Source organism: Laetiporus sulphureus (assembly GCF_001632365.1).
Source record: "Laetiporus sulphureus 93-53 unplaced genomic scaffold LAESUscaffold_18, whole genome shotgun sequence".
Classification (NCBI taxonomy): Eukaryota; Fungi; Basidiomycota; class Agaricomycetes; order Polyporales; family Laetiporaceae; genus Laetiporus; species Laetiporus sulphureus.
In genome coordinates, this window is record NW_024468527.1 from 362,346 (window position 1) to 383,128 (window position 20,783).

At 51.8% G+C, this 20,783-nt stretch overlaps 8 protein-coding genes across 8 annotated transcripts; 7 read left to right on the top strand and 1 right to left on the bottom strand.

Moving 5' to 3' along the window:
• Window positions 1-945: 945 nt before the first annotated feature.
• On the top strand, window positions 946-4,049 carry LAESUDRAFT_725634 (uncharacterized protein). The gene is made up of 2 exons (XM_040908855.1): window positions 946-1,676; window positions 1,735-4,049. Exons 1-2 carry the CDS (start codon window positions 977-979, stop codon window positions 3,762-3,764), a joined length of 2,730 nt encoding a protein of 909 aa, XP_040764623.1. The 5' UTR covers window positions 946-976; the 3' UTR covers window positions 3,765-4,049.
• A 955-nt stretch (window positions 4,050-5,004) lies between these two features.
• LAESUDRAFT_725635 (chromatin remodeling complex protein) lies at window positions 5,005-8,712 on the top strand. The gene is made up of 12 exons (XM_040908856.1): window positions 5,005-5,216; window positions 5,280-5,455; window positions 5,517-5,591; window positions 5,657-5,684; window positions 5,741-6,064; window positions 6,127-6,395; window positions 6,446-6,734; window positions 6,789-7,122; window positions 7,180-7,499; window positions 7,558-8,134; window positions 8,188-8,301; window positions 8,349-8,712. Exons 1-12 carry the CDS (start codon window positions 5,086-5,088, stop codon window positions 8,469-8,471), a joined length of 2,760 nt encoding a protein of 919 aa, XP_040764624.1. The 5' UTR covers window positions 5,005-5,085; the 3' UTR covers window positions 8,472-8,712.
• Window positions 8,713-9,135: 423 nt separating this feature from the next.
• LAESUDRAFT_743205 (uncharacterized protein) lies at window positions 9,136-11,311 on the top strand (the record flags this gene model as incomplete). Its single annotated transcript, XM_040911248.1, has 12 exons — window positions 9,136-9,330; window positions 9,360-9,465; window positions 9,490-9,674; window positions 9,731-9,855; window positions 9,907-10,041; window positions 10,088-10,177; window positions 10,229-10,439; window positions 10,491-10,649; window positions 10,708-10,787; window positions 10,842-10,869; window positions 10,928-11,228; window positions 11,253-11,311. The coding sequence occupies 12 exons, from the start codon at window positions 9,136-9,138 to the stop codon at window positions 11,309-11,311; spliced, it is 1,674 nt and encodes a 557-aa protein (XP_040764625.1).
• On the bottom strand, window positions 11,195-12,558 carry LAESUDRAFT_812547 (ARM repeat-containing protein). The gene is made up of 5 exons (XM_040914415.1): window positions 12,395-12,558; window positions 12,236-12,338; window positions 11,795-12,177; window positions 11,606-11,737; window positions 11,195-11,550 (listed from the first exon to the last, which is right to left on the bottom strand). Exons 1-5 carry the CDS (start codon window positions 12,468-12,470, stop codon window positions 11,507-11,509), a joined length of 738 nt encoding a protein of 245 aa, XP_040764626.1. The 5' UTR covers window positions 12,471-12,558; the 3' UTR covers window positions 11,195-11,506.
• Window positions 12,559-12,641: 83 nt separating this feature from the next.
• Window positions 12,642-14,237, top strand: LAESUDRAFT_725638 (WD40 repeat-like protein). Its single transcript, XM_040908857.1, has 8 exons — window positions 12,642-12,915; window positions 12,974-13,137; window positions 13,191-13,317; window positions 13,369-13,471; window positions 13,521-13,586; window positions 13,648-13,898; window positions 13,954-13,973; window positions 14,027-14,237. Exons 1-8 carry the CDS (start codon window positions 12,654-12,656, stop codon window positions 14,138-14,140), a joined length of 1,107 nt encoding a protein of 368 aa, XP_040764627.1. The 5' UTR covers window positions 12,642-12,653; the 3' UTR covers window positions 14,141-14,237.
• A 1,420-nt stretch (window positions 14,238-15,657) lies between these two features.
• On the top strand, window positions 15,658-16,742 carry LAESUDRAFT_759056 (uncharacterized protein; the record flags this gene model as incomplete). Its single annotated transcript, XM_040912537.1, has 5 exons — window positions 15,658-15,717; window positions 15,781-15,870; window positions 15,939-16,142; window positions 16,192-16,422; window positions 16,479-16,742. The coding sequence occupies 5 exons, from the start codon at window positions 15,658-15,660 to the stop codon at window positions 16,740-16,742; spliced, it is 849 nt and encodes a 282-aa protein (XP_040764628.1).
• A 538-nt stretch (window positions 16,743-17,280) lies between these two features.
• LAESUDRAFT_759057 (WD40 repeat-like protein) lies at window positions 17,281-18,612 on the top strand (the record flags this gene model as incomplete). Its single annotated transcript, XM_040912538.1, has 7 exons — window positions 17,281-17,324; window positions 17,383-17,480; window positions 17,536-17,614; window positions 17,672-17,928; window positions 17,985-18,341; window positions 18,393-18,525; window positions 18,576-18,612. The coding sequence occupies 7 exons, from the start codon at window positions 17,281-17,283 to the stop codon at window positions 18,610-18,612; spliced, it is 1,005 nt and encodes a 334-aa protein (XP_040764629.1).
• A 277-nt stretch (window positions 18,613-18,889) lies between these two features.
• LAESUDRAFT_812551 (polyubiquitin) lies at window positions 18,890-20,749 on the top strand (the record flags this gene model as incomplete). The annotated part of the gene is made up of 4 exons (XM_040914416.1): window positions 18,890-18,993; window positions 19,048-19,607; window positions 19,663-20,574; window positions 20,627-20,749. The coding sequence occupies 4 exons, from the start codon at window positions 18,890-18,892 to the stop codon at window positions 20,650-20,652; spliced, it is 1,602 nt and encodes a 533-aa protein (XP_040764630.1). The 3' UTR covers window positions 20,653-20,749.
• Window positions 20,750-20,783: the final 34 nt, after the last annotated feature.

Consider the following 20,783-nt stretch of genomic DNA (forward strand, 5'->3'; position numbering starts at 1 on the left):
CGCTGCGTCCGGTGGCTTCAATCGTCCCGTCGAACGTTGTAACAGTGATGTTGTCTTGCGCACACTCCGGGGTGAATGACATGATATTTCACTGCTGAGCTTACTGTCATGACCGCACTGTTGTTGGCCGGCTTGCTCACGGTCGGGGAATGACTACAAAACGACCTTTCAATTTCCATATCATGCGCGGGCAAAGGATTCATGCACACTGAACGCGGATCGTTGAAATTCCGTCCGCTCTCCTTGAAGCAACTGTGTCTCACAGCCTCTGGTTGGGTCATCTGATGCTAATCCGATCCACGATGCATCCACCATTGATTTAACGTACGTGCATCATCCTCACCATATCCCACGATCATAGAATTCATATTAGAGTGACGACAACATGATCCCAACACTCCGCCAATTATTCAGCGGCCCCTTGCAGAAGCATCTGCCTGAGAGAATCGACTGCTTGGCGTGGACCTGCCAATTTGAGCAGAGATCGACTGTTTGTATTCCATGACATCGTGACATACATCATATATATATATGCCATGGTTGGATTGAGCGGTGCTGTCCTTCCTGACTCCGATTGCACTACATGTACAGGTGGTGTGCGGCCGTTCAGCAACTATTTGCCATACGGCAAGTTTGTGACGACGGTTTGCATGATCGCGACTTGCTCGCCACAACAATTCAACATCTGAAGCAATTTTGTTGTCTGGATCCAAGACATGCCAAGTATCTGTTCACGCCGTTGTTTCGAAGTTGTTGTCAAGCTTCATGGAGTGCAGCCTGAAAGGTGAGTCGAATGGTGTGTGGCGGGCGTTGGTGGCCACATGTGCACGTGGGGAAACACGCGTGTGCGGGGCTGTAGTGACGTGAGCGGGAGTGTGGCGGTGTATACATGTGCATAATCGAGGCATTGTCCGAGTTTCCACCCGCCTGCAGCGCGCCGATAGTGCGAAGCAATGGCCTGCTGCACGCTACTTCCATGGCTCAACCAACTCCTCCTCCTCCGTCGTCCAGAGCCCCCAATCTTTCCGCTCCCAATTCTAATGTCCCTAACGCATCTACTAATGGACTTCCATTTGTTCCACGCAGGGAGTTTATACGCGATCAACGAGTCGTATCTTCTTTCTCTCTTCTAGCGCTGTCTGGTCCGAATCTCGTCCGGCTCTACAGCTTCCCTTTACCAGTCATATCTGCCCTCCGACGCTTGTTTGATCATCAGAATCTCACAGTAAGGGTTCGCGAGCATTCATCCAAGAACTTCTTCGAATTCAGTCTTAATGGCCGCCCGTGGGCGAGCCCCAAGACCATAGAGTCGGAAAAGCTAATCGTCGGCATCATGTCTTCCGTTTTACAGTGCGGTTATTCCTTCTTGTCTACTGTCGAATACGGCCGTGAGCCAGATGATCGTCTCGCAATTGCTTTCTCAAAGCGCGTCGCCATGAATGTCCTGTCTTCTTCTGGCCAGAGTGCGAATGGTTCCGCGGTAACCCTGCTGCAACCCGTAAGAACACCATTTGCGATATCCTTCGTCTCCCCCAGTGTGCTACACGTCATCGGTCCTCCCCTTCATTCCACTCCAGCTATCCTTCAGGCGGTCAGAGGTTCTTGGCCCCGGGGTGTTGTATCTGAGAAGAAATTAGGTGATGCTATCTACCAGTTCAAGTTGAAAGGTTACAAATGTGCGTATACACTATGTCCAGGGTCACCAAGTCAACTCATCTTCTCGTACATCACCAGTCTTCCAACAGGATACCTTTGCTGCAGACTCACTGCAACAGATTCTTACCGTACTCACAACGCTTGATACCCACGCCTTTATGCTTATGACTTCATTGACATTGACGAAACGCTCACGCAAGCATGATTTGTGGATCTTCACGGGGCCACCTGAAGATGTCCCGGTAATGGACTCGCCATATCCTAGTCCTATCCGTTCCAGCCTTGAACTGCAGGACAGCTCTCCGTATGCTGCCCAGGCTTCAAATGAGAAGCTTGCGCCAGTGGTTTCCCCACATCGTGTCGGTAGCACCACACCCTCGACGTCTTCTCCTCTGAAGCCTTCATCTCCTACCATGTACAAAGCGCAAGGCCAGCTATTGCGAAAGCCTTCGCCCAAGATCCAGCTCCCACGCGCATACTTGGCAGAAGCTGACAGTGCGACGAGTTCCCCGGTGGACAGCAAACAGCATCCGTTCTCGAGCAGCATGGGCAGTGTCGACATGACCGGAATTGGTTCTGGTCGTGGCGGCGCGGCTGGAGAGCGACTGTCTCGGTCGCCCGACATCTTCTACGTGGCCGCCGGCGCACAACGTAACGTTCATGGATATCGTAACGATCACACCCCGTGGCGTCCCACGAGTCCGCCAGTCCCTCCAGCTGAAGTACTGTTCCCAATGTTTACGCGTCAAGATGCAAAAGGGCATGCTCCCCCTCAATCGCCGGCTGCGCGGGATATGGTTTCACCCATGCCTCATTCAAGGGGTCCCTCCACCGGAAATAGCTCTCCTACTATCCGCATATCCACCTCGTCGCCGCCACTACTCGTCTCGGGTGAAACACTGCGAAAGGTTCATTCCCCTTTACCCAAGCTCACGATTGGGAATGACTACTTCTCAATTCACCATCATGACACCGATGTACAGGATGGCATGACGCAGGGCGGAGAAGGTCCTCCAAGTCGACCTGCTGCGCCTGACACGCCGCGCACGCCCACCCCACCCCTTCTCACCCCGGGCGTCTTCCGAGACTCCGCATTCTCGTCTACCACAGGCCAGTCGTACGAAATCCCTATTACATGGGCAGGCGGAGAATCGGAGCTCGGCCGCGGGATGTTGGCGGGCATCAAGGAGGAGGATGAAGCGAGCAGACAGAATAATCTGCAAAGTTCGCAGGAGAGACTAGGCGAGTCGTCGCAGACGCCAAGACAGGACCGAATGCCCGCCGAACCGCTGCCCCGTAGCGCTTGGGCTCCAACTCCAAACGAGCGGAAGTCGCATGACGTAGCCACCATGTTGTCTCCTACAATCCAAGAGCTGTCCAATCAAGAGCAAGACGGGCATGGCCACTTCATAGGCAAGGTGGCCAACAGGCATAGTCGAGGGGATAGTGCGAGAGAGGCGTCGAGGTCGTCGGAGCGACGTGCATATGACAGAGGCAGGGCCAAGGATCCGTCAGGCTCGTCGCTCCCTCCGTCTGACAAGACAGCACGGAGTAGGTTTCGAACACCGACGCCAGGAGAACTCAACAGAGTGAGGAGTCCGACACGCAGAGACACAGACACGTCAGGATGGGTCATAGTGAACGTCGACGACAGCAAGGGGAAGGGACGAAAAACACAGAGCGTGTCTCCTGGTCCGACGCACCGAGTGAAGTCACCGAACCAAAACCCAAGCTTGAGTGCGCCACCCTCGCACCGTCCGGTTCAGCATATGCGAAGCAGCTCCGACTCACGTCTTCCTCGTTTGCCACAGAGTAATCAGAGGGAGCCTGCTGTGGCGAAAGGCTCAATGGCGCCCGCAGCAAAAGCCATCGTGCTCATCGATGCCATGGATGCAAACAAGCAGGGCTCTGCTCTCAAACGATTATTCAGGAGGAGCAAGGACAAGGGTCAGTCCGCCCAGAGTACGCAGGCACCTGATAAGTCAGTTGACGCCTCCAGATACGGACCCAGGAACGAAGGCGAAGTGATGCAGAATGACAGAGATGAAAAGAAATCTCGAGAGCGATGGAAGTTTCAACGGTCCGCACGCGCCAGTATGAGCTGTTAGTCTTTCGCTGCCTTCAAGACCTATATTGATTGGATAGATTTGTGAGCACTCTCCAGACGAACTCTACATGTTGCACATGCACCCCCTAGTACCTCTCATTTAGCACGCTTTATGCGATACCATGGACTGTTTCCTCTATATTGATGCCCGCTCATGCCAGATCAGGACTGTCTCTTCTTGCTCATGAATCCTAATGACATATACCTTACGATATTGTGAATTGATGACTGCACGAATGCGATGGCTTACTGACAATTAATGTATTTATGCGCGATTGCGTGCGACACTTTCATGTTTGATGACGCGGTCCTTGACTAGTCACGAGATGAATCTGCGGAGTGTATACAGGGGCAAAATCTAAGCGGAGGAAGTCTCAAATGATGAGCTGGACACCGTTAACGTCGAGGCGACGCGTCGGTCGCCTCGCGCGACGCCAACGCCACAGAGCGCGACTACGCCACGTGACCGTTCTCGCAGCATCCCGCAACACTGCCAACGGGCGGCAGGAGATCATAACCAGCATCCATCCGTAGCATCGGAGTCGATATATGGAGCATAAAGCAACATGAATGAGTCAAAACGACTGATCGCCGATGGAGAATGAGTTGAGTAGTGTCGCGAGCGGGTGCGCGTCGCCGCCCTGTTAGCGAGTTGCACGGCAAGGGTCGCGATTGGGCTTGGTGTTGCAGTTACGGAGCTTAGCATCGCGTTACAGTCATTCCCCAACGCGAGTAACTCCTTTCGATGTTTGTTTCGGACCGCCGTGGGAGCTCAGGCCGCAGAACATGCTGGTCTTGTCATCGCGCCGCGAACGTTAAATGGAGCCATATTAGGCGCATCGGCTGCATCGTAGACATTCCGCGGGCTGTTGTAGACAGGAAATATGCAGTCGGGAAGGATGACAGTCTTTAGGAACATACAAGATGGAGTCCAGACAGAGACAGAGAGTATGCAGACTCGGAGGGCATCTAGATGAAGCGCTTTTGCGGCCAGAGCGTCGGCGATGGGGCACGCGTCCAGTAGGCACCAGCGCTGCCTGCGGGATGTCGCCGAGTGAGTATGGTCAGAAGACGGTGATCCAAAGGGACAAAAGATGAAAGACGAAAGAGCGAAGCTGTGGGAGAGGAGAGGCTGAGTGTGAAATTGGGGAGGCAGGAGGGTGGCTGAAGGTGGACGGCCTCGGGAGACGCACTACAGCAAAAATGCGAGCGACCGCTTCACGCACCCGTATCCCAACCAAGCCACCTGTCCGCTTGCCCTATTCCCGCCCTTTCTCTCCCGCCCTCCTCCCCCCCTTTCTCCGTCCCCCCGACATCCCACCATGCCCACCTGCAGGCGCAAACGCGTTCTCCTCACCGAACCCTCCCCAGAGCTCCTCGCCGCTCTCAGGACTGATCCCAACAGGGAGGTCTACTACTTAGCCCAGACTGGCGAGATATTCGAGACATACGAGTACATCCTGCCCTCGTACCACCTTGTCGTCCCCCCTCCACTGACCCATCATGTCCTCCCTAGGGCCTACGTTGCACGGATGTCATTCTACCGCCTCAAACAGTTCCAATGCGAGGTCACTGGCAAGAGTGGCTTGGACTACTTCGAGGCGCTCGCCAGCGAACGACAGGAAGCCCAGACGATGCATACTCGGTTTCCGGGTCCTCTCAAGCCTGCTGTTCTGAAAGCTGTACAGTGGCGTTAGTCCTTTCTCGTGCAATACGTGTTCCATATGCTGACAATAATCCTTCATATGCGCAGAGGTCATGGGTCGCCTCGACCATCTTGTTGAAGCGGTGTATGACCGTTTCAAGGACCGATATTACCCTGACGAAAGTGCGTTCCTCCCCTTCTCGTGTGACTGACAGCCTTTGGTTTGTATGTTGACGAACTGTGTGCAGGAGTGTTGATAGACATTCAAGGTGACAAGTGCGTTCTGTTGTGCATCCATATCCTCTCCCATCCCTGACACAGTCATATTGCAGGTTCCTAGCCCGTGTTATACAGGTCATTCCCCCCAAAGCCTCGGCAATTGCATCCACATCAAGAGCAAGCCCACTCGGCCCCAGCTCATCTTCCTCGTCACCGTTGTCCGATGTCGAACAGCCTATTCACAAGCTTGCCGAGGATCTCAAGATCCCAGTCAAGGACTCAATCGCTAGGGACGATCCGGTCCAATATGTGTACAGAGTACAAATCCTTGATGAGGAACAACAGCCTGGTGCCGGCAGGAGCCATGACAAGCACAAGGGAAAGGAAGCTGCGAAATGGAGCGGTGCAGTGATGGATGTGGATTGCTCCGTCATGAGGTACGTTCCCCTTTACGTAACCGTATACTGTACGATCAATGTGGCGAGTTCACAATGTGTAGTCGCGACCGTCTCACCTTCTCGAAATCTATCCTGCGTCGCTTCATACGCGACTGCGTCGACCGAGCACCAGCTGTAGCATCACCATGGACGGTCAAGCCAGCCATCGCCGAGCGGTACGGTGTGAACACTGTAATGCCAGAAGAGACGAGAGCAGGTGTCGAAAGCATCAAGAAGGGCGAGATAGATAAGAGAAAGAAGATATGGGAGGACAAGGAGGGACCTGTCACAAAGAAACAGAGGAAGATGACAGCAGCCGCAGAAGAGAAAGGTAAATCACCCTGACCCTCGAGTTCTGGCCATCATTTCACGATGATATAGTGAAAGCTCTTGCAGCGGCTGCTGAGCAGCGTGAGCGCGAAGAACGCGCGAAAGCAGAAAAGGTTCAAAAACATAAAGAAGAAATGGACCGCCTCGCTGCTGAGAAGAAGAAAAAGAAGCCACTACGGTATCCGACGGAGGACCTGGATATAGTCATAGGCGACAGGGAGAAGAAGGCGGGAATGAAGCTACAGAGGCCGATTCCGAGTCGTGCAGCCATGCCTTTTGGCCATGATATGGTGACCAACGAGGGGTTTTTGATGTCTTGGAATTTCCTCGTAGTCTTCGGGTGAGTATTTTTGATGGTCAGTAAATTTCGATCTCATGTGGAATGTTCCCGTAGGCAACCTCTGCATATTTCGCCATTTACTATGGACGAGTTCGAACAAGCCGTTCGGCACTCTGTCGTGGATCCTCCTTGCACTTTGCTGGCCGAAGTGCACGCCACGCTCATATACAATCTGCGTACCGTGCCCTTCAATCGGCATAGTGCTACGCTGTCTTTGATTCGTACCCAAGATGACGCTCAAAAGGATGATGATCTAGCGTTCGGCGTTTCTGTCGAACAGCTCACGAGCGCGATGGCAGACGTTGGCAATAATTGGGAACGCGCTCCTTTACGTCATTCAGAAGGCAGGGAGGGTTGGGAAGAATCTCTTGTGGGTTGTCTCAAAGACGTGTGTCACCCTTTATACTGCCCGCCCGTTCGCTCGTCACTGACGCTCTGAAAACAGCATGCAAACTATGGTAACTTCCCGCGAATACGTGAAATCCTTACCCGCTTGCTCTTTGCTCCGGAATCTGTCTCGGAACTATCAAGTTCAACAGCTGTGACTCCGGCATCAAGCCCAGCACCTGTCTCGCTTTCCGTACCAATGGCTCCAAGTCTGCGGTACTACTCTCTGCCTCCAACAGATCGAGTTGCCATACTGTATTTCATGTGTAACTTGGCAATCTCGAGCAAGGCTATCCATGTACATATGGAGTGGTGCGAAGAGCAGCTGACAGCTCTACGAAAGGAGAAGATCGAGGTCAATAGGACAAAGAAGCAGTAGTACGTGCAATTTTTCCAAACTCCATAGGGCAAATTGACTCATAGTAACTTCTCGTAGTTTGGAGGAGATGCACGCCTTGAATGGTGACCTCAAAGCGAACGCGACATCCGCTAATGGTGGAGACGAGGATGCTGCGTTGCCAGATTCTTCTGACCTTTCTGAAGTACCTGGGTCAGACGGAGAGACGGAGACGCCTTCCGCCGCGCGGAAGGAGACTCGGCGAACAGCAGCGAAGGAGCGAGAGCTGGCACGGGCTAAGCAGGCTTCGGTCAAGCAAGCCCTGGCTGAGCACCGGCGGCTAGATGAAGAAGTGAACAAGCTCGAGAGGAGGCTCGAAGGTATCGAGAGGGAGTTCAGGAAACTGCTCGGCTCGATCCGTGTCAAGCCTTTGGGCAGGGATCGGTTCTACAACCGTGTTTGGTGGTTTGATGGGATGGGTGCAGCGTCACTCATTGGGAGCGGAGGGTCGGTCCACTATGGGACTGGCCGGGTATTCGTTCAGGGACCGAGCGAATTTGACATAGAGATCCTTCAAAGAAGAGAGGAGGATGTCAATGCTCGTCGCAAAGAGGAGGAAGGTGAAGAAGGGATGCTTGGAGTGGGCGAGTGGGCAGCGTATAATGATGTTGAAGAGGTGCGTCGCGCTCTGGAATATTTTCCTGACGACGTTTAACACACCGATTCTAGGTCGAGGCTTTCGTCGCATGGTTAAACCCGAAGGGTGTTCGAGAGCTGGCTCTAAAGAACACCACTCAGAAGTGGTGGTCACATATCGCACCTGGCATCCGAAAACGCACTGCGGTAAGCTCAGCCAGACCCTTTGGAAGCCTTGACTCATCTCTGTGCAGGACCTGGCTTCGAATGCGAAGACCCCAGAAACACGACGCAGTACACGGAAACATGCTGGTGCAGACCTCGCAAGAGAGCCGTATATGCTATGGACGAACCGCAAGGCAGTTAATGGCTCGTAATAATGTCGCTGTTTGCTATTATCATATTAATTCTTTCTGTCGACATGTATATCCCCCGCATTGCATAGCACTTTACCATTATGCACGCCCTAATAGATGCTGTTCTACTTGCACAAATACTGTATACCTCCTGCGTCGTGTCCGCCGCGTGTCGATTATGCCCGGCTGATCGCGAGCGTGATCGCGTCTGCACTAGGTGTCTGTATGCCTTTACGCTTAACGAGCATGAACAAATCTCTTGACACTCTCTACAATATTGCAGCGCCTCGCCTGTCGCTTATCGGATGACCTGCTCGTATTTGGACCTGAATGCTTGCCGATGGGCTCATATGACGTTGGAATCCTTCGTTTGGTGACGGCGAAGGACTCCATTTCCCGGATCTTCGACAAAATTATGGGAAGGGTCTGTCTCAATTTGCATAACTCTCGTCTTGAGACAAGTGTTGACCTGGTTCCGTGCCCAGATTACTTTGATAGTCCACCTTCTCGGTATCGGCATAGAAAATGGCGTCGACCGAGCTCTCCCCTGCTAGCCCGAATTTATCATACGATAACGATCTCTCTGCATGTCGCGAGAAATGTCTGCCCCACCCATTGCTATAAGCTTTCGCCCGCGATCGCTCTCTGGAGTTGTGGATGTCACCCAATCTTGTGAGTGCCATGCATGCGCATCTACTGTGCCTCATTCGAACCTCCGTTAGATCGGCGCGCACAAGAGTATCTATCTGAATCGGTCTCTGCATCTGTATCTGGAGCCTCAGACGACGAGGGTTACCAAACGCCTGAGGAGCCACTAATTGAGGAAGAGGAGGATGAGACCCCATTCGAACAGGAGCGCCAGGGCGTGCAGCCATATGATGTTACGTTAGCAATCTGCAATGGGACGAGGATCTGATTCCGGGTCCATCTCAAATTTCCGTGCTCGCGGCGCACCGGCCATTTTTGCTACCTGTAACCAGTTCCCGCAGACCTACCCTTAGAGGAGAAGAAGAGCGTGTATCGCTTTTAAGCGAATCAGCTGCAGAATCCTATCTAGGTGCTTTTGCTCGCACGGCTGCTGTTGTCCAGACATTTGCCAATGCAGAGGCCGCTGTACAAGGCGCATTGGCCCGGAGAACTTCTCAGCTCAGTATCTCGCAGACTACCACTGGAGGCCGTAAACGGGAGAAGGTGCTTTCGGGGCATAGCACGTATGGGCAGACGGTAAATAATCGTCCTGCGAATGGGTTACGGAGACTCAGTGTGTGCGTTGTTTTCAGCTGTTCAACGCCATTGCCATCTTACTCGGCATTGGCATGCTGTCAGAACCTCTGGCATTTGCATATGCCGGATGGATCGATGGCACGGTGATCATTATATTCTATGGTATAATCACCTGTTACACGTACGTACACTATCGCAACAGTCTTTATACGACTTCTCATCTTGCTGACAGAGGGAAGATACTAGCGCATCTTATCTTAGACGATCCTCGTTTGAAGTCATATTCTGATATTGGCAAGAAAGCCTTTGGACCGCGTTCAGGTCCTTGGATCAGTGCCCTGTTTTGCCTGGAGCTTTTCACCGTCAGGTAGATATCGCGATAACACTCTGGACCTTAGCTGACGTCCGTAAAGTGGAGCTTTGGTCACTCTCTACGCAGACTCTCTTTATGCTGTGTTACCTGCGTGTTCTTCCGACACCTACAAGCTAGTTGGCTTATTTGTGTACGTCTCTCACTTCGCTTGGTCGTAATATCAGAGTTGACTTCAAAGTAGTCTCACACCGACCATGCTACTTCCTTTGTCTCTGCTATCATACACGTCGATTCTCGGAATACTGTCAACCATACTTATCATTGCTGTCATTCTGATCGACGGTCTCTCAAAGCGCGACAGTCCAGGCAGTATTTGGAGTCCTGCGGAGACCACCCTTGGAGTCCGCAGCGTTGGACAACTTGGTCTCTCGTACGGGCTCTTCATGGCCGGAGTAGGTTGTACACTCTGTGAGACATTCATCGTACCGATACACTTCCCTCAGTTCTCCGGTCACGCAGTCATTCCCTCTCTGGTCAGAGATATGGTGGATCCCACCCAGTTTGACTCAATGATCACTCACGCTTTCACTGTCGCCACTACTGTGTACGCGGTGATTGGTGTTGCTGGATATATCATGTTCGGCAACGAAGTCAGCGACGAAGTGAGTTCGATAATGCCTTTCACTCAGAGCTGTGCTAACATGGACCATCCGGGAGTAGTTTAGCCAAGATCTAGCAAAATACACTGTGTACCCTAATTTGAACAAGATCGCTCTATGGAGTCTTGTCCTGGCTCCTTTGTATGCTTCTCCTTCAGCTATACGGATGAACCTTCACTGAACTCGATATACCAGGTCAAAGTTTGCCGTTGCTGCCCGGCCGGTGAGCGGCAAAATGGCTGACAGTAAAGCAAGGCAATTTATGCTTGGCCTTGTTTTAGCTGAACCTCACGCTGGAAATGATGTTGGGTATCGAGATTGGACCAGTCTCGGTCAATGACCATGGCACAAAGCCTATACAGCAAGACGCGGAATCTGCGGTAAGGCCGCACAGGCCGCAACGCACAGTGACCTGGGTTTATACTTTTGTTGAGCGCACACTCTTCACGATATGTTCCGTGACAGTATCAATATGCGTGCCCGAGTTCAGCTCCACGATGGCGTTCCTGGGCGCGTTCTCATCGTTTCTACTTTGCGTCATCGGGCCAGTCTCTGCAAAGGTTGCGCTGGCTAGACATTGCAGTTGGTGAGATGGTTTTCTTCTAGCGAGCGGTTTGATCATGGCCACATGGGGGACGATAGCGGCATTCTGGTCGATGCAATGACGGAAAGGGAAGGACACTGTGACATAGAGTACATGAATACCCATGTAATATATTAATGACGGAACGTTATGGCCTTTGCATCCATGAGCAGTTCCGACAGCAAGGTCGCGAGACTCATGTCATTACACGGACGACACGTGGAGCACACATAAGAAGGACGAAAACAGGCATGCGGGAGAGGGCATTGTGCCAATCCTAGTATGCAGTCTGCGTTGCGTGCGAGATAATCTTCACCAGCTCTATGAACAGTAGTGAGCCGAAAGTGGATCAGGCCAGTCAATGAAGTGTTCCTACGCGGCAACTGAATATTTTCTTGGACAACAGTCGATTCGATCTGGTTATCCGGGTTCGGTGGGACCGTAATGACTCCTGTGGAGGAGTCTAAGGACCACCCGAGTTTTGCGATGTATGCATCCAGCTCCTCGCCTGTTGGTTTATGACGACCTGAGCCTCTCTGAAAAGTCGAAATTACTGAACACGGACCTGTCAAGTCAAGGTATGTGCTCAAACGCTCCCGTCCTATCCTCGTGAATGCAGCTTTCACGGCTCGGACGACCACGTCCCGCACGGAACTCTCGAACCCTATGCACTCGACCGTGTAGTTATCCCGCAATGATTCCGCCTCGTCGGATCGGTATTGTGCCCAGAACGCGGGGAAGCGACATTGCTGAAGAAGATTGTATAAGGATGTCAGGATCGGGAGGAGAGAGGGAAGGGGGTCGGGCTCGTCGGGATTTGTACTGGCGGGACGTTCGTCGAGGAGGGAGATGCACAGGTTGAAGTCGGGGAAAGGTACGGACGTGAGGGCTTTGATGAGGATATTAATGACGACGTCAGGGTTGTAGAGATCAGGGTTGAACTGGTACCTGTAGGAGTACAATTGATCTAACGCGACAATATTAGAAGAGACCCTGAATCACGCACAGTTTCAGGATGGCCAAGTTGGCCAGGCAGTCATACTCCTCGCTTCGGATCTGATGGTAGAGATAGTCCTCCAGTATACTTACATTATTCGGGTTGTACCGGTCTGTCGACAAAGTGAGCGTCCCGACGGCAGACGTGTATCCATGAGCCTGCTCGTACCTACACCGGATACCAGATTCTCGATCAATGGTGTCCTCGTTGGCGGTGTGGCCCAGAGGGACCCAACGGATGCCATATTAGCAATGGAGATGGTGATCTCAGCAATCTGAGAAATGCTCAAGGAGCTGGCGGTCTTGCAAGTTCGAGCGGTTGGAGGAGCAGCCGAGCAAGACTTTTCGCGAGTCGGGCGCTAGACGCGTCTTGTGGCAGCGCTAGTTCTGGGACAGTCTCTCATTCAACCACCATACTCAAGTTGCTCATGGCTGTCACTGAAAGCCACTATGCGTACCAAACTGATGTACAAGAGATACCGAAGGCTGAGGACGTCGAAGAGAAGCTGCCTAGCCCTGCTCACGCTCCTTCCGAGGCAACTCAGTCCCATGCAGACGGGTCCTCCAATTCAGCAGCTGCAAGCAAGACTGAGGGACCAGCGTATAGGCTGCAATACATCTTGAGCGGGCACAGAAGATCCGTCTCGTCGATAAAGTTCAGCCCAGACGGGAATATGCTTGCCTCATCATGTACGGTCTCCTTAGCAGTGATCTGCCTCTGGTCTGACTTAACGTTATTGCAAGGAAGCTTCGGACACACTCATCAAAATTTGGGATACAGAGAAATGGGAGATGATCACCACACTCGCTGGTCATACACAGGGCATCTCGGACATTGCATGGTCACCAGATGGTGAATTCCTCGCGTCCGCTTCTGACGATAAGTCGATACGATTGTGGAGTTTGGAAACGGTGAGTGATGCGCTCTCAATTCAAGAACGAACGATCTAAAACCTTTGAATCAGATGGAGACTGTAAAGGTTCTAAACGGGCACACGAACTTCGTCTTTTGTGTCAATTTCAACCCGAAGTCAAACCTGCTTGTGTCTGGTGGATACGACGAGTCTGTACGTGTGTGGGATATCGCACGAGGTGGGTTAAGCCCTAATACACCTATCTTCTCTGACAGTAACAAGACCACAGGTAAAACATTGAAGACGCTACCGGCGCATTCTGACCCTGTCACCGCCGTAACCTTCAACCACGATGGATCACTCATCGCATCTTGTGCTATGGATGGTTTGATGTGAGTTATTTGATGTGGCTCCCGTTGTCATTGCTCATCATCTCCTCAGCCGGATATGGGACGCAGAGTCTGGTCAATGCCTGAAGACACTAGTAGATGACGACAATCCGATATGGTATGGCATCCAATACACCTTTTTATACGGAAGAGTTACACAACCTTGCATCTCTGAGCAGCTCTCATGTCAAGTTCACTCCAAACAGCAGATTCATTCTTGCCTCCACGCAGGACTCAACGATCCGACTGTGGAATATTCAGTCATCTCGATGCGTGAAGACATATGCGGGCCACACAAACCGCACATTTTGCTTGTTCTCTGATTTCGCTCCAGGCGCGAAGTATATCGTGAGCGGAAGTGAAGACGCGAAGATTTATCTCTGGAATGTGCAGACAAGAGAGGTGGCACAAGTATTGGAAGGACATAAAGGTAGGTTGTTCGAGCTTCCACTCTAGCAAGATATTGACAGCAGATTGGAATGCAGATGTCGTGATTGCAGTCGCAGTACGTGTCTCGTTAGTCCTTGGCCCTCATCATCGCATTGACCCGCGCCACAGAGTCACCCAACTAAGGCGGTCATTGCGTCAGCATCTATGGAGAAGGATTTGACAATCCGCATATGGGCCGATCAGAGTTGTGGGATGGAACGGGACTCGCCCGTTCCCAGTTAATTACTTGCTATCGAGTTGCAAATTCTGCCCCTCTGTGTGATGATCAGCTGTAAGAGTATGTGTTTACTGCGAACCCGCCCATCCAATTAGTTCAAGCCTGAGTGACGTCCAGGAGGGGCTCGTCGTCGCGTGCGAGACTCTTGTACATTTGCGGGGAATGAAGGCTCCTCTTTAACATTGGCGACTTCGCCACTTGCAGTAATTCGTCTTGCGAGGTGCCGAAAAGCTCGTAATGGGATGAGTGACTTCTGTCCGTTAAAGCTGCTGAGGGGCATCTATTCCACCTGCTTGAATCGGTCATTGGACGGGTTCATTTGATCGACCAGTATCCTTGACCCATTCTCTGGAGAAACTGTTTGGAAAACGAGGAATGTGGGAGAGACCATGACTAGAGTAGGGGGTTGATTTAGGCAGCAGAAAGCCCTTGTGGATATCAAATGATATGCTCCGGACTTCGTTGACGACTTGCATGGATATCCGAGCCTAACATCCAGGCATCTATACCTGCGAGTGAGGTCTCTTTTCTCTGCTTATTGTCCACTGAGTAAGCCAATATCATCCAGCTCACCCTGCGACTGCACGTTTGAAGTCGCGAGCATAGAACATACAGAAGGATCTCGCAAATGCTGGACATACTGCAGTGATTCTTCCGGATACAACAATGTCTGCAACAAGTTTTCAGTGAACCATACTCTGAAACGTAAACAGTAGCGCAATGGGATCATATAAGCCACATTACTGCATACGGGCTTGTGCATATCCGTGGTTCTTGATATATTCATCACCCGGTGTCATAGAAGAAAAATGGGTGCTCAATGCGGGAAACTCGTCAGCATCGATTCGTCCCAGATTCGTCCCGGCCTCGACCTCAGAAATGCGTGCCAGCTCGACCGCATATTTCACTGGAAGCGCACCTGTAGCGTTCCTGCCATGATTTTGCTCAATCATGGCACGAAATCCTTGCCTCAGTGCATGTTCGCACTGAGCGACCTTGTCTAGTGCGCATCAACCCCGCTGCCTTGTCAGCTGCAGTAATTGTTGAGCCCGCGTTGTAGACTTTCTTGGCGTGGTCGTTGTAGAGTGGTCAGTAGTGACTCGCCCTCGGTGACCCTGACTTCGTGCTCGCCCACTGGCGCGCGAGACTGGATGGATGTATCTGTGCATGAGAAGGGGGAAGGGCGATTGGTGTCACTGCCCGTGGTACGAACCAAAGATCTCGCCGACACCGGGCTCCTCCGGGATGAGGTGAACGCACTGCACTCTAGATGACTGGATAAGCAGAATGAAGAAGTCTTACGGTGCACGAGGGAACGGAGAGGAGATCGAGCAGACCGGATAACAATATCGTATACATATGTACTTGAGACGCCGGTCTGCAAGGCGTCAAGCTCGTACATTCTCGAACACTAGCGCTCATCGTCATGAGTTCATATATTTGATACACGTCTATAGGAGCAACGTGTTTGCTTTCTATACTACCTTGACTGTGCTGTTACCGCATTCCGTCGTGCTGCACGATGCAGGCAGAGATTATTGACATCGATGCTGATGACTCCGGGGTAACCGTTCAGGAACCTGTACGGTACCCACAATTCTTTCATTCCATTGCGGCACACTCAACGTCTATTCATCATCTTCAGACCAATAGTGAGAAACAAAGCGTCTTTATTGATCTCACTTTGGATGATGAACCGTCGGACGATGGAAGTCGTGCAGGGTTAGCAACGCATGTAAGTTCACGGATTTGCAGAAAGTCGATCAATTCTGATTCTGGCACTGACTGCATGCATCATATCAGCCTGCTGAACGCGCACCGCTCAAGCGTGCAGGCTCGTCCGCCTCGCAAGCAGCTCCTCCAACGAAGCGTCGCAAAGAACAGGCGATGGAATCCGTAGCGTCACCCGCCCACAAACCGTCATCAAAACGACCACATTCAAATGCCCCACACGAGCTTTCAGACAAGAGAGATCTTGATTATTCGGACGAAGAGCCTCCAATCAAGGTACGATCAGATGATATACTATCGAGGCCGAATCTCACTCAACGCACAGAGGTCGCGCCGCCAAGGGTGCCATGTTGAGGTCAATAGATTCACGCTGGAACGAACGTCGTCCTCGCGCGTGAAAGATGTCGTCATGATAGAGTACGATGTCAGCACTGAAGATGAAGAGGAGAATTCAAGCTCTGTCGTGGCCGACTATGCCAGCGCGGATGACGCGAGTGATTCCGAAAGAGAGTACGAAACATTGTACGATGCTCTTAATCCAAAGATAGAGAAGAACGTAAGCTCGCCACTGGCCCCGAGAAGTGCCCAGCTCATGAAAGGAGCGTCCTTCAGTGGTTGCCACCGAAACCACATCTTTCTCCTCGTCCACTGAGGAAGAGAGACGAGGATCTGCTCGCTTTGAATTTAGCAGCGATGACTGTATCGCCTTCCTCCGACGATCTGGTCAAAGAAAGGAAGAAGCAGGATAAGGGTCAGGTTCACGGATTCCGTCTGCCTCCCGACCTGCTGTCTCTGGAAAGAGGCAGGAACGCCTATCGCGGCAATTCATTCGTTTGGACGGAGGCAAGCGATTGTGTTGTTTGGCCGCTCATATGACTGTTGATTTCTTTGACGACCTTAGACAAGCGCGTTACCGAGGAGATACCAACTCAGTAATTCGAGTTTTAAACTGCTCCGAGGGTTACGTGCCAGTCGTGTTGCACATGCGTCCGGATGTATGTATTCAGTATTCTGGATCTTCCCTGGCTCACCGAAGCGCGTTTAGCGGTCGTTAAAATTGTGCAACACGGTCCAATGGTCGCAATAGCGAGTGCAGTGTTAGGTGGGAGCGGAGATGATGAGACAGGTTAGTGTAAGACGCGGGTTCTCATGCTACTAAAACAGCATCTCGACAGATCGTCTTAACAGACAATATAATCAAGCGGGCAGTTTGATGTTGTGGTCGAACGGCAAAGGCATGTCCACATATGGAATTCATTTGCGGGAAAACTCATTCCTGGAAGGGTACACACTTCATGCACATCGGCGGCCATGGACAGAAAAAGGCGCTCTCTCGATGCACACACCAAGGATATCCGACTATCTTCAAACGGATTCAGACCTACTTCATAGTAATGTTGGACTGCACAGTCCGATGCAGTACATGACGACGGAGGATGTGCAGTTTAATCCTCTGCAGTATGCTCATTCGTCGCGTTCGCCCGTTTCTATCGTATTACTGATGTCAAACTGCCAGGCCGACGAGGATGGCCTCGTGTGGCGCTGACGGTATTGTTCAACTCTGGGATTGTGATCAAATCATCGAAGATAATATGTTGCTCCCTGTTCGCGCTGGTAGGAGTGGCTGCTGTGCGGAATGATTGCACGTCGCTCACTGTATATCAAATAGTCCCTCTTGACAATTGCAAAGCTAAAACTTTGGCGTACAAGCCCGATGGCTGCGCACTGGCCGTTAGTGCATTTGATGGGTGAGCTGCTTCTCCATCCGTGTGATGATACTTTTGACCGCTGACCCGTTTCTTAAGCAACATATACGTGCAGCAAGATTCTGCCGAACGATCTTCTTCGATAACTTTGCCACTTGGACGCGATGCTGACCACACAACAACTGATATGATCTGGGGACGGAAGTCCTCCTCGCATATCTTGTATGCGACATCGGCATCGTGCAGTATTCAGGAGATGGCGGGATGTCATAAAGCGTTCGATACGAATAGTGGCGGTGTAATTTGCGAGCTTGATGCACAAGAAGCAGGCCAGAGGTTGGCGGTCAATGAGATCGGTGTGTATGTCCACCTTCCGCGAAATCCTGGGTCTCAAGCAGTTCATGTCCGACAGGGGATACCATCGTACTCGCAACAAAAGGACAGGGAATGTCATTCTGTTTGAGGAAATATGATGCCCGTCGACGCTTGGGCAGAGCAGTTGAGCGAACTATGCTGGAGCCATTCACAGGAGAAGGTTCCCACAAGGTCAACTACATGGCATTCAGTCCTGATGGTGTCTATATTGCAATTGCGAGGACGGATAACACCGCGCACGTTTACGATGCACGTTTCCTCGGTAAAGATGTGCTGCACGTATTCGCACATGAAGACGGAAGCAACTCACAGAGTGGGAGGCACGGTGTAATCACCGCCCAGTGGATCGACGGTTTTCCGCGCGGACTGGGGCTCGTTACTGGCGGTGCAGATGGTAAGCGAATGCATTTTTCCTTCAGTGATATATTGTCATTCACAATTGTAGGCTGCATCAGGTTATGGGACGTGAGACGATCGACAGATGACCCTTTCAACGGCACTCCCATTGCTGAGTGCGACTACGGCATCGGCGATTTTGTGACGGGTGACATCGGGAAAGGCGAACATCCTCTTATTGTGTACGTACCTAGTTATGCTAGCAGCCCAGATGCTGATATCTTGTAATAAGTGGCGAATGTTCCGGACAAGTCAACGTGTTCCGATGATTGCTTAACGAGTATTTCGAATCCATCATGGATCCCTTCTTCGTGCATAGGCTTTTGCATAGGCTTTGTAAAACGATTATATAAACTGCACGGCCTTGAGAAGTTGCTAGAAGATACTCGTCTACGCTCACACTTTCCATTTATGGTGCGGCTGGTGCATGCCGCCGCTGACTCACGGGACTCAACTTTTAAACCCCGCTGTGTCGTTCCTTATAAACTGTGGCGCTGCGCCTTTGCTGTCCTACACGCGTGTCCATCGCACCTCGATACTTCCAACATGCAGATCTTTGTTAAGACCCTCACTGGCAAGACTATCACGCTCGAGGTTGAATCCTCCGACACTATCGACAATGTCAAGGCCAAGATCCAAGATAAGGAGGGGTGAGTGCAGACGTCCTTGTCGCTATCGAGCACGATTCTGAGACTTGTTTTCAGTATCCCACCCGACCAACAGCGCTTGATCTTCGCGGGCAAGCAGCTGGAAGATGGCAGAACTCTGTCCGATTATAACATTCAGAAGGAGTCGACGCTGCACCTCGTGCTTCGTCTCCGTGGCGGCATGCAGATCTTCGTCAAGACCCTCACGGGCAAGACCATTACGCTGGAGGTCGAATCGTCTGACACAGTTGACAATGTCAAGGCAAAGATCCAAGACAAGGAGGGTATCCCTCCGGACCAGCAGCGTCTGATTTTTGCTGGGAAGCAACTTGAGGATGGCCGCACGCTGTCCGACTACAACATTCAGAAGGAGTCGACGCTGCACCTCGTGCTTCGTTTGCGCGGTGGCATGCAGATATTCGTCAAGACGTTGACCGGCAAGACGATTACGCTTGAGGTCGAGTCTTCGGACACGATCGACAATGTGAAGGCGAAGATTCAGGATAAAGAGGGTATCCCTCCCGATCAGCAGCGCCTCATCTTCGCTGGCAAACAACTAGAAGATGGGCGTACGTTGTCGGATTACAACATTCAGAAGGAGTCTACTCTTCATCTTGGTATGTCATGCTACTTGATATCTGGTCTTACGTTGCTGATCATCATTTTAATCAGTCCTCCGTCTTCGTGGAGGTATGCAGATCTTCGTGAAGACGCTGACCGGCAAGACGATCACGCTTGAGGTCGAGTCTTCGGATACTATCGATAACGTGAAGGCAAAGATTCAGGATAAGGAGGGCATTCCTCCCGACCAGCAGCGCCTCATCTTCGCCGGCAAGCAGTTGGAAGATGGGCGCACATTGTCCGACTACAATATCCAGAAGGAGTCGACGCTGCACCTCGTGCTTCGCCTGCGCGGTGGCATGCAGATTTTTGTCAAGACGTTGACCGGCAAGACGATCACGCTTGAGGTCGAGTCTTCCGACACGATTGACAATGTGAAGGCGAAGATTCAGGATAAGGAGGGCATCCCTCCCGATCAGCAGCGCCTCATCTTCGCCGGCAAACAACTAGAAGATGGGCGTACATTGTCTGACTACAACATTCAGAAGGAGTCGACGCTGCATCTCGTCCTCCGTCTCCGTGGCGGTATGCAGATCTTCGTTAAGACGCTGACTGGCAAGACGATAACGTTGGAAGTGGAGTCGTCTGACACCATCGACAATGTCAAGGCGAAGATCCAAGATAAGGAGGGCATCCCTCCTGACCAGCAGCGTCTGATCTTCGCAGGCAAGCAGTTGGAGGACGGCCGGACTCTGTCGGACTATAACATCCAGAAGGAATCGACGCTGCACCTAGTGCTCCGTCTCCGCGGCGGTATGCAAATTTTTGTAAAGACGCTCACTGGGAAGACCATCACTTTGGAGGTCGAGTCTTCGGACACGATCGACAATGTGAAGGCGAAGATTCAAGACAAAGAGGGCATCCCTCCTGACCAGCAACGTCTGATCTTCGCCGGCAAGCAGTTGGAGGATGGCAGGACGCTGTCAGACTACAACATCCAGAAGGAGTCTACCCTCCATCTTGGTAAGTCTCCATCGTCAGTCGTGATCGGAACTCATGCTGACTTGACGTTCAGTCCTGCGTCTCCGTGGTGGTCTTTGAGGTTGAGGTGCTTTCCAGACGTCCGGGTCGCTATCTTCACGTGTATCCTTGTAACATTAGCAACGCAGTCGTTCGGCAGCGTGTACAATAGACTATTACATTGCATGACCAGATAGACAGATGTATTACAG